At 34.1% G+C, this 15,521-nt stretch overlaps 2 protein-coding genes across 11 annotated transcripts; both read left to right on the top strand.

Annotated features, from left to right (window-relative positions):
• Positions 1-279: 279 nt before the first annotated feature.
• LOC100786531 (probable sucrose-phosphate synthase 4) lies at positions 280-9,479 on the top strand. Its single transcript, XM_003526347.5, has 14 exons — positions 280-829; positions 2,551-2,640; positions 3,040-3,281; positions 4,468-4,531; positions 5,012-5,214; positions 5,374-5,854; positions 5,954-6,085; positions 6,380-6,511; positions 6,608-6,784; positions 7,135-7,188; positions 7,332-7,394; positions 7,571-8,416; positions 8,818-8,945; positions 9,050-9,479. The coding sequence occupies exons 1-14, from the start codon at positions 605-607 to the stop codon at positions 9,324-9,326; spliced, it is 3,114 nt and encodes a 1,037-aa protein (XP_003526395.1). The 5' UTR covers positions 280-604; the 3' UTR covers positions 9,327-9,479.
• Positions 9,362-15,147, top strand: LOC100794323 (PI-PLC-like phosphodiesterase domain-contiaing protein). Of its 10 annotated transcripts, none has more exons than XM_041015997.1 (9): positions 9,362-9,604; positions 10,422-10,682; positions 10,779-10,876; positions 10,972-11,032; positions 11,214-11,294; positions 11,468-11,560; positions 13,078-13,167; positions 14,512-14,639; positions 14,732-15,147. In XM_041015997.1, exons 2-9 carry the CDS (start codon positions 10,458-10,460, stop codon positions 14,898-14,900), a joined length of 945 nt encoding a protein of 314 aa, XP_040871931.1. In that variant the 5' UTR covers positions 9,362-9,604; positions 10,422-10,457; the 3' UTR covers positions 14,901-15,147. The 10 variants fall into 10 exon arrangements, with proteins under 10 accessions (XP_040871931.1, XP_014631644.1, XP_014631639.1 ...); XM_014776153.3 differs by having other exon boundaries at positions 9,468-9,604; positions 14,497-14,639; XM_014776156.3 differs by having other exon boundaries at positions 9,468-9,604; positions 13,078-13,140.
• Positions 15,148-15,521: the final 374 nt, after the last annotated feature.

Consider the following 15,521-nt stretch of genomic DNA (forward strand, 5'->3'; position numbering starts at 1 on the left):
ATCAAATATTTAAATTGATATAGAGAAATTCTTTACAATTTTTTTTTTTACATTTTTTTCTTTTTTATATACCTGACGGTAGTGAAAGACTGATATTGACTTGGTACACTACAAATATATAGATCCTTCAAGTAGGTAATAATTGAATAAATTATGAAGGCAAATGGAGAATATAACAAAAGATCGATCGAATACGGATATTTGGTTCATGTAATAACTTTTTAAACTTTTTTCAAGCAAGGAATACCAGATAGAGAATCAAATCAAAGACACCCATTTCTTATATATATTCTCACAAGCTTTAAAAAACAGATATACATATTCCCTTTTTCTATTTTTTTTAAAAAAATGAAAGGCTATATATAGAGAGCTAGCGGGTGCTATACGAGTCCAACCCAGCTTTAAAATCAAAGTACATTAATACCTTCTATCTATCTATTTCCCCAACAAAATTTCAATTTGTCTATATATGCAATTATACATTCAGCAATGATATTGAGTTACAAAGCATATACAAAAGGATACAAAGATGTCATTGAAGCTGTGACTCTCACGTGAAACAAAGTATAGAGAGGTTTCCTTGTTTAATTTTTCATTGAAAGAAATGGCTGCTGTGAACGAATGGCTAAATGGTTATTTGGAGGCCATATTGGACGTGGGAAGCAGTGTAAAGGAGAAGAAAAATGATGGGAAGGTCAAGAATTTTGCAAAGTTTGAACAAGAGAAACATCAGAGAGAAGAAAAGTTGTTTAATCCCACCACCAAGTACTTTGTTGAAGAAGTTGTTAATAGCTTTAATGAACATGATCTTTACAGAACTTGGGTTAAGGTTCGTCTACAATTGCCTCCCTCACTCTACCTTGCTTCTTTGAATTTTTTATTCAGAAATACCAGAAAATTAATTAGTTTTAATCTTTGTTCTTTGCCTTTTTTATTCTATATGCTAATATTTAGAGGGATTAATATATTAGATCATCTAGTTATTGATTAGGTTCCCGAATCATTGAGTGAATAAGGATCAATATATGTTGATTTTTTTTTAATGAAATTATACCCAAATTTCGTGTGGCATAAAATTTGGATGTTTTATAATAAAATAAAGAAGAATATATATTTACGTTTAGATCGGGACCACTTTACAGAAAGGAAGAAATTGTAGCTTCTGCATACTTGGTGGGAGATAGTAACTATGATGTTCACCGATTGTGCTTATCATTGAATCATTTAACTAACTTTTCTATTTAACTTAATTAGTTTTTAAAATTTAATATCATCTAAACATGTTTTTATTAGAGTAAAACACTGTATTTACTACCTGTAGTCCAATTACAAATTAATATTAAATAGGAAATTTATTAACTTTTAGAGTTAAATATATTTTTTATTCCTGTAATTTAGTATTTCTTTTTATTCGTTTTCGTTTTTACATTTTTTTTTTAGTCTTTACCAAGTAGATTTGTTTTATTTTTCATCCTTAAAGTATTTTAGATAACATTTTAAATAACAAAAAAATATTTTGAATCATAAAAAAACATTATTTAAAGTATTTTAAGAAAAAAATATATTTTACAAAAACTAAAATGATAAAGATAAATTTGTAAGGACAAAAATAAAAAAAAAACACTAATTAATTTACACTTTTAAAAATCATATCAATTAATATAATTTCTGATTGGTTGGTATATACTAGAATTTTTTTATTGCAGTAAACTTTTTTTTTACATATATTTTCGGAACAGAGAAAATAAATATTTAAACTCTTTCTTTTAAACCATGTTTCCTATATTTACAAATATACAATTAATAGCCTGTGCAGCACAGTCCCTATAGATAAAATTAGCTAGGATTTGTTTTCTCACATGTATCCTGCACAGTGTTAACAACGGGAAGAAAAAGAACATGAAATCACAGAATTGCGTGACTTCGTATGTAATTTCAACCATATATATGCATGAATGGACAAAAAGAAAAAGAGTTTTCAACTTGGCTACTTGCAAGTAAATAACCTTTATGATAAATGCAAAGGTTTGAAATGCGATTTTCCAAAGAAAAATAACAGGGTTGCATCTACACACATTCACGTGAACCAATGGGGGTTGGGTTTAGCTGAAGGAACTAGTCTCCCACATGATGAATCAAGGTTTGAATTTCTATTAGGAGTGATATCCACGTTTAATACCTGATTGTATTGAACAGAATTGCCTCCAAAAGAAGAGACATGTGGGAAAAAAAATACACTCATCCACGCGAATTTACTCAGATGTAAAATAGAGTTAATAATGTAAATAAATATTTAGAATATAATCCTGACTTTATCTCTTTTTTATCCGGCTTAAATTTACATACAAGATGATTTTCTAAAGAACGATTCATCAACCCATTTTTGGGATTCTGTGAGTAGGAAGCATAGTATCACCATTAATGAATTGGTAACATTCACAGTTAAAGTGAAAAATGGTTGGATATAAAGAAAAGGAATTAATAAGTTTATTATAATTAGTAAGTTGTAAGCCTAAAATGGATGCATGATATATAATGGACATGATGCAGGTAACAGCTAGAAGGAATACCCGTGAACGTAGTAATAGGTTGGAGAATATGTGCTGGCGTATATGGCATCTAACTCGCAAAAAGAAACAGGTCAGTGTCCTTCTCACAACCTGAATAAGTTCTCTGCTATCAATTCTCTTAATTAACCCTGAGAAATTGTTATATATTATATGGTTCAAAACTATCACACGTGCATGTGAGAAATTGTTATATATTATATGGTTCAAAACTATCACACGTGCATGTCTATGATACTGACTAATTTTTCATTTTAATTTAAGATTAAGAATTAAATAAACTTGACTATATATATATATATATATATGTCACAAATAAATTGGCCCGGGATCATGTGCATGTGATTCGGAGCATGTAATAATTTCTTCTTAATCACTCATTTTACAGTACTTTATTACCTGCCAAATAGTAAAAATGGAGGGAGGGGGAAATAATTAAAATAAAGATGAATGAATGAATTGTTGCATGCAGATTGCATGGGATGATGCTCAAAGGCTTGCAAGAAAGCGTCTTGATCGTGAACAAGGCCGTAACGATGCTGCAAATGACCTTTCTGAGCTCTCGGAAGGTGAGAAAGAAAAAGCAGATGCTAATGCTAATGCTAATGCTTTGGAACCTTTCAAGGATAATAATATTTCCAGAATCACTTCTGAAATGCAACTTTGGTCGGAGGAGGATGATAACTCTAGGAACCTTTATGTTGTCCTAATCAGGTAAAACATACCTAATGGCTAATATCATCATGTGACCTTGTCAAAATTCCTTTTATGTTAAAGATATATCAAAGTAGCTTATAAGCATACCTAATATCATCCTGATTTTTTTTTCTCGCATTCCATTTTCTCATACTTAGTTTACACTTTATGCTAAAGATGCCCTTTTAATTGTTAAGTTAATTTAGAGATAGATTTAGTTTGGGGTCCACAATGATCCAAAATTTAATCATACTTAATTTTTGTTACTTTAACATAAGTAGTTATTTCGGCTCCAACATTCTAACGATAATTCAATAACCAACTTTTTGGTATAAAAAAATTGTGTAGAGTAATTGAAATGAATGTAAAAATTCATAGGGTAAATACCTTAATTTCTAGATGGTGCTCTTAGTCACATTGTTACATAAGTAATTGAAATGCATGTAAGAATTCATAGTGGTAAAAACCTGATTCTGTATAAAAATTTAGATTTGAAATGTATACCACAAATCTTGATCCCATTTATTTACTTGTAAGATGAATTTTATTTGTATGTTTGTAAGGATTTAATTTAACTTTATTCTAATTAAAACTGTTTTATAAATTTAAAGATTTAATTACAAACTTTTGAAATATAGAGACTTATTTAATACTTTTCAAAACAATAGGTTAGTTTAACTAATTTTTAAATATATGGAAGACTTAATAAGAAATAATTATTTAGCGACCTATGAAAAGCTAAACCACGTAAGATATTTTTGAACTTTGTCTATTTTACTAAATAAAAAAATTATTATTTATTCAAGAGTTTAATATTCATGTGATGACGATATTAGATATTTAGTTTTATACTGTCCTCTAATTACAAATAATAATTAATATAAATTTTAAAATAATTATCATATACCTTCGCATAGCGAAGAGTCTCTGGGCAATGGGGTACGAAGTTTTTATCATAAAATTTAACAACTTTTCATAGTTGTAATTAGATAACCATGTAACACTTTTTAAAGTATTAGTGCATAAATCTTTTTCTCTTTATTTAAAGCTTTTACCTACCATAATTTAATGAGTTTAATGATCATAAATTAAGAAAGTAAAATAATTTTATATTGTCATTTAATAAAAAATTAGCATTGGTATTACACATTACATAGACAACTTTTTAGTTATTATTTTTACAGTTTTAATGTTGTCACTGTAGTGTTCATGGTTTGGTACGAGGAGAAAATATGGAACTTGGGAGAGATTCTGATACTGGTGGTCAGGTATTTGTATTTCATGGTCAATTTTCATTTTGGGTACAGGAAATTGTCCAGAGGGCTAACAACACCCTATGTAACACACTTCTTCTGATGTTTTTTTTTATTGATTAAAATTTATTGATAAGTATAAACTAGTATAAAATTTTGAGTGAAATTCATTAAATAAAAAATGATACTTACAAAAATTAATGATTTTCAATAAATTTTAACCAATAATAATAAAAAGCCTGTTGATGATGTAACAAAAAGAAAAGCAAGTGCTGAAAAGAGTGTGTTAGAGAAGTATTGCTGGCATTTCTCTTTGTCCTATAACATTATGCCTGTTAAGAACCAAACTTAAGCATAATAAACTGTTCCTGCTATTATTTTTCTCTACACACATATTAGCAAATTGTGACATAGGAGAATTATGTTCTCACAGGCCAATGGCCATGACAGATCAATTATACTGCATTACCCTCATTCAGTTTGCTTCAATTTCAGGTGAAATATGTAGTGGAACTTGCTCGTGCTCTAGCCAACACAAAAGGAATTTACCGTGTTGACCTATTGACTAGACAAATAGCTTCACCAGTAGAAGTGGACTCTGGCTACGGAGAGCCTATTGAGATGTTGTCATGCCCCTCTGATGGCAGTGACTGTGGCGGAGCATACATCATTCGTCTTCCATGCGGACCTCGTGATAGGTAATTACCATGTGAGAGTTTCCATTCGGGCTCGTGGGTTCAAACTCTCTTGCTAACAAAAACTAACAACCTAACAAGTAACATTTTCTGATAAAAAGGAAAAAAAAAGGTCATAAAATGGATCTTGATTAGTAAGTACAACACATTTGATTCTTGCAGGTACATACCAAAAGAATCACTTTGGCCTCACTTGCCTGAATTTGTGGATGGTGCTCTAGGTCACATTGTTAACATGGCAAGAGTTTTAGGGGAGCAAGTGAATAGTGGGAAGCCAACATGGCCTTATGTTATCCATGGTCACTATGCTGATGCTGGGGAGGTAGCAGCACACTTATCTGGGGCCTTGAATGTGCCTATGGTGCTCACAGGGCACTCGTTAGGTCGGAACAAGTTTGAGCAGTTGTTGAAGCAAGGGAGGCTCTCTAGGGAGGCCATAAATGCAACCTACAAGATCATGAGGAGGATTGAGGCTGAGGAGTTGGGTGTGGATGCTGCTGAAATGGTTGTCACTAGCACAAGGCAGGAGATTGAAGAGCAATGGGGACTGTATGATGGGTTTGATCTCAAGTTGGAGAGGAAGCTTAGGGTGAGGAGAAGACGCGGAGTGAGTTGCCTTGGAAGACGCACGCCAAGGATGGTGGTATGCACAATGTCATTACTATCTTCTTGATGGTGTTATCTTGTCAAACAATGTTCACAGATGCTTAAGTGTGTGTGTCCTGCTGAATCTTGTCATTAGGTAATTCCTCCAGGCATGGACTTCAGCTATGTCACAACACAAGACTCAGTGGAAGGTGAGGGGGACCTCAACTCATTCATTGGATCTGACAGAGCTCAAAGCAAAAGGAACTTGCCTCCAATTTGGTCTGAGGTCTTAAAATCTTCCCTACAACTACCATCTTTTCACCAGCGCAATTCTTGCATTGCATAAACACATTGCTTATAAAGCACAACCAATGAAAAATTCAAGATTACTTTAATATATTTTGAGTTTTAGATTGGTTGTACTCTTGTAAATATTGTGATCATACAAGAATTACTTTTTTTACGAATGCTTTTGTGAATAAAAACATGAAGGGATTGTTTAATAAATGAAGAATTATAACCTTTTTCTCCTTAAATATTGATACCTGTATCTCAAGATGAGTTGTGATGTGCCATGCAGATAATGAGATTTTTCACAAATCCTCACAAACCAACAATACTAGCCTTGTCCCGTCCTGACCCGAAGAAAAATGTCACGACTTTGCTCAAGGCTTTTGGGGAATGCCAGGCCCTAAGAAAACTAGCTAACTTGGTGAATTTTCTATTTATATTTTGAAAACACGCAGATTTTCCGTATCATATGATTATCAGCTTGTGATCAAGCAATGTCTTTCTGCTTTTATGGCAGACCCTCATACTTGGCAACAGAGATGACATTGAAGAAATGTCTAGCAGCAGCTCTACTGTTCTTACCATGGTGCTCAAACTCATTGACAAGTATGATTTGTATGGTCAAGTGGCTTATCCCAAGCATCATAAGCAATCTGAAGTTCCAGAAATATATCGTCTGGCTGCAAAGACTAAGGTTCATTCTTTGAAGAAAAATTGATTACACCTGATTTTGTATTGACTTTTTTATGATGTGAAATCTAGTCTATTCTTTGTTCGAAATCATTAGATGATAAATACAATCTTTCAACTTGGTAGACAAAGCAAAGAAACTAGGTTAATATACATTGATGTAAGTATAAAAATTTGAATGCAAAATAGGTGGAGCTTAGTTCTCAATCCTATTAAACTCATTTGTTAAATAATCAAATCTACAAGTATTAATTATTGTATTAACAGTTTATCTTTTATCTGACTTTAACTGCCTTGTCTTTTTTGAATATTATATTTGCTAACAGTAACACATGGGGGTTTTGTCTCTTGAAGGGAGTTTTTATCAACCCAGCCCTGGTGGAACCATTTGGTCTCACACTAATCGAGGTAAACACTAAACCACAAGCTGTTATTATTTCAGATAGATAATAGGCTCATTGGCATTCAACTTATGAAATATGATTTACAGAATTCAGTTATGTGGAAAATATGAAAATTACATGACCTTCCTTGTTCCTCCCACACTACAGGCTGCAGCTTATGGTTTACCTGTTGTTGCAACAAAAAATGGAGGGCCAGTGGATATTCTAAAGGTATACTATAAATCCTTTGTGCGCTATTTTTACATTTCATTTGCTACATCTTTCAGATTTTCAGACAAGTAGTCAATTCATAGTCAAGGTAATCATTAATTAACAAAACTTTTGCAACCTCCTATTTAATTTAATCATACTTCTTTACTATCATGTTTTGCATCTCATCATTGCAGGCACTCAACAATGGACTCTTGATTGATCCACATGACCAGAAAGCCATAGAAGATGCACTGCTAAAGCTTGTTGCAGACAAAAATCTTTGGCTAGAATGCCGCAAAAATGGCCTAAAAAACATCCATCGGTTTTCTTGGCCTGAACACTGCCGCAACTACCTCTCCCATGTTGAGTATGGCAGGAACCGCCACTCCACATCCCGCTTGGAAATTACACCAATGACTGAAGAATCAATAAGTGACTCATTGAGAGATGTAGAAGACATTTCTTTTAGATTCTCCACAGAAGGAGACTCCAAGCAGAATGGAGAGATGGACACTGCAGCAAGGCAGAAGCAAATTATTGAAGCAATCATGTGCAGGGTCTCTTCCACTGGCAAGTCTAATGCCAGTTACTTTCCTGGTAGGAGGCAAAGGCTTGTTGTGGTAGGTGCTGATTGTTATGATAGTGATGGAAATATAGCTGAGGAGGATTTTCAGGCAGTTATCATGAATGTGATGAAATCCGTGCGACCAGGCATCAGATCAGGCAAGGTTGGTGTGGTGTTGCTAACCGGTTTGAGTTTTCAGGAGACAACTGAAGCATTGAACAGCTTCCAAGTGAACATAGAAGAATTTGATGCTGTGGTTTGCAACAGTGGAAGTGAAATGTATTATCCATGGAAAGATTTAATGGCTGATGCTGATTATGAGGCCCATGTTGAGTATGCATGGCCAGGTGAGAATATTAGATCAACAATAACCAGGCTTGCTAAAGTTGATGATGGAGAGGAGAATGGCATCATAGAGTATGCTAGTGCTTGCAGTTCAAGGTGCTACTCCTATAGTGTGAAATCAGGAGCCATGGTAAGATAACTTGTTCCTAAAGAAACCTGAATCTGTCTTGTTTGTTGAAAAAGGTACCTCTTCGATGAACATTTTTGAAAGTTAAACTATTCACTTGATCTTTATAGTTGTTCGGTTGTTCCTATTTTAAGTTTTAGTCCCTACACAATTTTTTGTAGTGATTTATCACCATCACAAAGTTTTGTAGAGGTTTTATATTGCCAAAAATTCTTCTCTGGTATTAGTGCTAAGGAGTAAGGACCAAAACATAACTTTTATCAGTTTATGTATCCATGTATAGGGACTAAAACATACATTTTTCTCATGCAGGGATTAAAACTTAAAATAAAGACAACTATAAGAATCAAGTGAATAGTTTAACTTTTTCAAATGTTGTAAACTTATATGATGACAAATCGCAGATCCGGAAGATAGACGAGCTTCGCCAAAGGTTGCGAATGAGAGGCTTACGCTGTAATCTGGTCTATACACATGCAGGATTGAGATTAAATGTGATACCATTATTTGCTTCAAGAAAACAAGCACTAAGGTCAGGAACATAATTGACTCTTCCCAACACATTATATGTAGGAACTTCAAATGTACATAAAACTAGATGTAAAATAACCTTATTCTTCTTGTCTATGAATTTAGGTATCTGTCAGTCAAGTGGGGAATTGATCTATCCAAAGTGGTTGTATTTGTGGGAGAAAAAGGTGACACGGATTATGAAGAACTAGTGGCTGGCATACAGAAGACACTTGTTTTAAAGGGGGCTGTTGAATATGGCAGTGAAAGGCTTCTTCGCAGTGAAGACAGTTACAAAAGAGAAGATGTGTTCTCCCAAGATAGCCCCAACATTATTTATGCAGAGAAGAGCTATGAGGACTGTGATATTTCAGCAATTTTGGAGCATCTCAAAGTATCATGATTTCTGTTTTGGTCACTATTTCTAAGTGTCATTATCCATGAACATAGAAATAACTACAAGCCAAGAGAGGGAAAAAAAAACCATATACTAGAATGTATACCCCAACTTCAATAATATACAACAAATACATCTCCAACTTGATTTGTCTCTCCAGGATGCTATAGAAACTGCAAGGGAATTGCAAGCTGCATTATATAAAATATCATTAGCAAAAGTGGCATCAATAATACTCTCGTTGCTTACTCATTCTTGTGAAGTTTAATCACTGATCACCTAAGGTAACAACTTTGAACTCTTCCATGATCCACTCTTCGTAACTGTGACTACTAAAACGTCAGAAATCTAACCCCGTGAAGCATTGGAATTTAAATTGAAAGGGAAAACGAATAATTGCAGAGGAAGGTGGCATTGTATATGAGAAGTTGAGATTTGAGAACAAACAACCCTAGCAAATAGGATTCAAGTATTGGATGAACATAAATTTAGTAGGCAAGTAAATAATATAATTCATATTCAATTTATTAAAATCATTGTTGTTAACAGAATCAATGTTTATGTGTGAGTATATTGTATACAAAAAAAGTTCAAATTTAATATATTGCAAGTAACAACAAAAAGACAGACATGATAAACTATTTTGCATGTAATAATATGATGCTTAAATATTCTTATTCTTGAATCTCTCATAAATTAACAAATTTTATTTTGAATCTCTAATAATTTTTTTTATGTTGAGTATATAATAAAACAAAATTTTTGAGTTTGATCCTTATTATTTTATTTTAGTCCTTCGTACCAGTGATGATTATGCACAAGGAACAGAAGATTTAGTTTACAATTTAATTTATTTGATAAATATATAATCATGCAATGATTGTCTTAAAATTAAAATATAATTATCTAGAATTGAAATTGGAATAACTTTATATTATATGATTCTTTTCTTTAAAACATATAATTTTATTGCAAATTAAAAAAAATATTTTGAAATTAACTTTATTTTATAGTTATTTTTAATTTTTAAAACATATGACATATAATATCATTACAAATCCTATATAAATAAATGTAAACTTGCTCGTCCCTGTTAACAAGAGTGTGGATCGAAGCAATAGAAATAGAGAGATTGAGATGATGCAGAGTTCAAGATCACGAAAAGCAGCGTTGAGAGTCAGAGTTCCTTCGCGGAAGCTGATGATTCTCTCTCTGGCCATTTTCGCCATTCTCCCTCCCATTTTCTTCCACTTCCGCCTCCGACGCCTCCAACAGCTGCAATTCACAAAGTGCCGTTGGCTCAACGATCCTCCTCTGGTCTGCGCCCACGGTGGCGATTCTTCCAAGGCTTCTCCAAACACCGTGAGCGAAGATCTCTCTCTCTCTCTCTCTCTCTCTCTCTCTCTCTCTGTTTTCATTTCATGTTATTATGGTTGGTTCCTAATTTCTTCTTTCCAGATGGCGTCCTATTTCCACGCTCTTCAGTCTCGCGTCGACTGCATTGAGATCGACGTTTCTCGTTCTTCTGACGGAGTTCTCTTTGCTCTCCATGACAGGTAAAATACTACTACTTATGCACTCGGTTTTATTTTTAATTATGAGAGATAGCGTTATAATCACTTTGAGATTATTTCTCACACGATGCAGGCAGGGATTTGCAGCGCTTAACTGGAAGCGCTACTTCTAAAGTTGGTTACTTGAACTCAAAAGAGGTGAGACTGGCACATTTCATTTTCTCACCACTCGCTCATTTTTATAGATGGATGCTTGTTTTTGTAATGAGAGATTTCATTTGACATAATCCCTCAATGCTATTTGAAATTTGCATTTAATAAAATAGAGAAAAAAAAACTATCACGTGTGACTAAGATTGTGTTCAGTGTATTTCTCTAGATTAGAGAGCTTAGTGCTTCACGTCAGTCTACCTCCAAGTTTACTGATCAAAGTATACTTACAATCCAAGATGCTCTGATGGTATGATCCCAAGATTCAGGAAATGCTCTTTCTTTTCTTCCCTGTTGGTTTTCTTGAACAATTTTGGATCTATTCCTTTCTCCACTTTTTTGGTATACTTGCTTTCTTTGCTTGTCTTTTTCATGTTCTTTCCATGTTATCTTTTGACTGTGGCTCCACTGTACTTTATTTAGTTGACTGCAAATTCAGTACGCCAGATAGTTCTAGATGTTAAGGTTGGGCCCCCATTTTATGAGAAAGAGCTTGCCAAAGATGTTCTCTCTATTGTAAGTATAATACTTCTTTGCCTTACTGTCCATCTACTGGTGACGTTCAGTCCCTTTTTTCTTTACTGTCTCTCACGGTTACTGTATAAAAGCTTTAGCTTGCCCTTGAGTTGTCCGCCTTCTGAAAAGTATGTATAAGCGGCATGATAAAAAATTCCCCTTGCTATTGCCCTTGTGGGCTTTAGAGTTGACTTTTGGGATCATATTTATTTAACCTTTTTCAATGTTTAATTTTGAAGGCTTGTATAATTGTGTTTGTTGTAGACTTCTTTCCTATAAATATGACAATACGCTTGAGGCCTGAGGGTAAAATACAGTTTTTCCTCCTGATCTTAAGGAGTATTACCATAAACTTAACACACCAACTTTAAAACCCTACACCAAACCCGGTTATGTTTTGTTGTATTTAAGTGGAAATGTTTGTTTCTCTTGTATGATGGGTTGAACTCTTCCCTTCCTCTTTGAACATCCACCCCCCCCTCCCCCCCAATTTCATGGATTAGAAGCAAAACAGCATGCATTAATTGAGCAACACACTTGCCGAAACCTCCACTCCCTTCTTCCTTGTCTTTCTACTGTCCTAACTACAATGGCTCCCCATCAGTTGTCCTAGACTACTATTGGTAAGGTTGAGTTAGGTTCAAACCCATTTTTTGACATGGTATTAGAGTCTATCCTAGACCCATAATGGGCCTCCCTGTGTTTGTCACGCTACAAGTGGATAGTCTTGAGCGTGAGGGAGGGTGTTGGAAAAAGTCACCCAAATTGTGGTCACCCACCCCTAGATATAGGGACTTGTTGAAAGTCCCACATGGTGGGTAGCCGTGGGCAAAAGGGAGATATGTTGAAGTCCCACATTGCCTAAAGATAATGTCGAGATAGACTATATAAGTGGGAAACAATTCTCACCTTACAGATCAGTTTTGTAGGGTTGAGTTAGGCTCATAACTCAATTCCTGACAACTACCATGACTTTAATCTCTAAAATATTCCTTTGGGTCAGTGTTATCGATGGCAGATGGTGGATGGCCAAACTTCCTCCATATAAACACACCATTGCAACCTATGGCACCGCCATAGTGGGCCTCCCTTCACAAATTGCCTATGGCGGTTGGCAAAAAATCACCATGCCATTTAACAACATTGTTGTGGGGCTTCATTATTCTGGGCCTTCTATGGCTTTAGAATAGAGAAAGAAAGAAAATAATAAGACAGATGTTGATGAACCTGTTTCTTAGATTTCAGCTTAAGGCTCTGATACCATGTTAGATTTCAGTTTAAAACCAATTGATACTAAGTGAAGTTATCCAACAAATATATAAGTTGCATCTCAAGAATTGAGATAGGCGATGTGGAACTTCCTAACACTGTTGCCATCAACCCTAATCCTGTTAGCACTCATCGTTCTCCATTACATCTCTTCTGCTCCTGCAGCAAGTCCTTAGTTTTTCTTCAAAATATTTTCTTCTTTTGCAGCCATGTAATTTCCATGTGTCAAAACAACATATCTATTTCAGGTGGAGAAGACGGAGTGCAGCAATTGCCTCATATGGGCTAAAAGTGACATTTTAGCAAGAGATGTAATTAAACTCTCATCAGAAATTACAGTAAGAAGTAGTTTGTTTAGTTTTGTTTGCATGTCTTTTTCATGTTTTGATGTCACTATTTTGCATATGAAAATCTTCTGTTGTCTTGTATGATAGCTTTTCATTTATTATTTTTTTTAGGCTTCATTTCAATCTAAAATGGAAAGGGAAAAATGATTTCTTTTCCTAAACAATTGATTGGCAGGGGAACATGGAACAAAAGATTGTACAGCTTTTGGCTGTATTAACTTATACGCCTAGTTACTTAAGCATTGAATTTATGGCTGTTGCAAGTGATTTAATATAAACAGTGAATGATAATTAATGCTTAATAATAAGATAGTGCTTCTGAGAGTTGGTGTAAAAGTGGTGTGCAAATAACAGAACTTTTTCTAAAGGCCCACCAGGGCTGGTCTCAGATATCTATGCTGATTCAATGCATTTTGAGTCTTTATTGGGAAAACAAAGCCATCATGGCCATCTATGCATTCTGATAGTGATAGTTTCACTGCAGCTGAAGCACTAAAGTATACTAGTTTTGATTCTTTCAGAGAATGGAAAATTTTAATATACCTAGGAAGCTACCTTTCTTTTTTTCTGGATTAGAGAAGAAATATTATTAGAGAAGGGAGAGGATAAGAATGGAAATCCTCCTAGGATGAACCAAAGAATTGAAAAAAATAAAACCAAACAGACAACTGAACTGGTATAGCACATCTCTGCAAAGCCCGACAGTCTTTCCACATGTCCATCAAAGGAACCTTACTAAAAATAGCCATGAGCCGAGCACCTCCAAAAACCTAACCATAAAAATTCATGCATTACTTAACACCTTATAACAGTACACATTGCACACTTTGACAGAGTTTCCTTCTTTAGTCATCTCAAAACCTCTTAAATAGCATATGACATGAGAAAGTGGTCAGAACTAAGTCTAGAACAATACAACATTTACCAAAAGTACTAGTCTCTACTCCGCAAGTAAATGACTAGCTGCATGAATATAGAAGAGCTGGAGAAGGGTAAAACATCAGGAGACAGTTATCACGATTTAGGCTGATTTTGGTGGTAATCTTATTAAATATTTCAGTACAAATGAAGACTTAAACTTAGTTAACAAAATGGAGGTTATTCTTGTTTGGAGAATAGTTACGGAAGTGGAAATAAGATTTACGCTAACTGACTGTAAGTCTTTACGTTAGTTGTGCCTAATTAATTTTTTTGTATGATTATGTCTATTAATGACAAGAAGTTGTTTGCATCATTACGAAGCTGAAAGCCCTAGGATTGTATTATAGATGTGTTAATTTTACGTGCTTTAATGTCCACTTCAGCATCCACTCAGTTCAGTCGGGGATGATGCAGGTTGGCTACATTGTTATGAGAGAACCTTCTACTGGAGCTAGGACAAATTTGTTGAGAATGAAAGGTGCTGAGGTTGTTGGTGTCTATCATCCACTGATTGATGAAAATCTTGTGAAAGTTTTGCACAGGTAGTATTTTTAAAGCATCTAGACTCTGGCAGCTTCCAGCATGAACATGTGGTGTATTTACTACTTACCATATTTTGCATTGTGGTGAACAGGAGGAACAAAAAGGTGTATGCCTGGACAGTTGATGATGTAGAATCCATGCAAAAGGTGTTGTTTGAACATGTTGATGCTATTGTTACGAGCAACCCGACTTTTCTTCAACGCCTAATGCAAGATATCAAAACACAATGTCTTGAAGAGGGTTATTCATTACCACGCTAAAATTTGTTTCGAGAATTTTAGAAATGTCTTCTATGTTGTCATTATTAAAACACTAATCCTTTGTATAACCTCCATTCTTCTCTGAGCGGGAAAAAAGGATGAATATCATGCAGGGTTGGACCCTTGCCTTTAGGATGTTTAATGTATCATTAGGTATCACAAAAATCATTTTGTTCTTAAATTTTAGTGCTATTTGTCAATGACACTACTGGCAGCATAGTGGAGGAGACACAAAGGTTTCTTGGCATGAAAGTATGGTGATATGAAACCTACGTCATTTTTTTTTTTGCTGAATTTGTGAAACCTACGACATAAGGTATACAGAGCGATACAGTAAATTTGAAAAATTATGATAGCTATAATATGAATAATAAAGTTAGTACGAAATTAATATTAATATAACATAAAAATCATAGAAGAGAAAATTGAAATTTTAAAAATGAGCGAGTTATTATAAATGTTATAATTGTACTGTGACAATACCTATGCTGGTTTGAGTTTAAAAAATAAAGTAAAACAAAATATAAAAAAGATTTGAGTTCTATTAGAGAATTGTGTGGGCATAATTTTTGTACTTGTTTCTCTATATATAATAGAAGTCCTAAGAAGACTTAAAACAAT

This window comes from Glycine max, chromosome 6 (assembly GCF_000004515.6).
Source record: "Glycine max cultivar Williams 82 chromosome 6, Glycine_max_v4.0, whole genome shotgun sequence".
Classification (NCBI taxonomy): Eukaryota; Viridiplantae; Streptophyta; class Magnoliopsida; order Fabales; family Fabaceae; genus Glycine; species Glycine max.

Excerpts from the sequence above, each read along its gene's own strand:
- LOC100786531 (XM_003526347.5), top strand. The coding sequence starts at position 605 with ATGGCTGCTGTGAACGAATGGCTAAATGGTTATTTGGAGGCCATATTG. Across the intron at positions 4,532-5,011 it reads ATTCTGATACTGGTGGTCAG|GTGAAATATGTAGTGGAACT; the intron begins GTATTTGTATTT and ends CTTCAATTTCAG. Across the intron at positions 8,946-9,049 it reads TCAAGAAAACAAGCACTAAG|GTATCTGTCAGTCAAGTGGG; the intron begins GTCAGGAACATA and ends CTATGAATTTAG.
- LOC100794323 (XM_014776153.3), top strand. The coding sequence starts at position 10,458 with ATGATGCAGAGTTCAAGATCACGAAAAGCAGCGTTGAGAGTCAGAGTT. Across the intron at positions 10,683-10,778 it reads CCAAGGCTTCTCCAAACACC|ATGGCGTCCTATTTCCACGC; the intron begins GTGAGCGAAGAT and ends TCTTCTTTCCAG. Across the intron at positions 10,877-10,971 it reads CTCTTTGCTCTCCATGACAG|GGATTTGCAGCGCTTAACTG; the intron begins GTAAAATACTAC and ends CGATGCAGGCAG.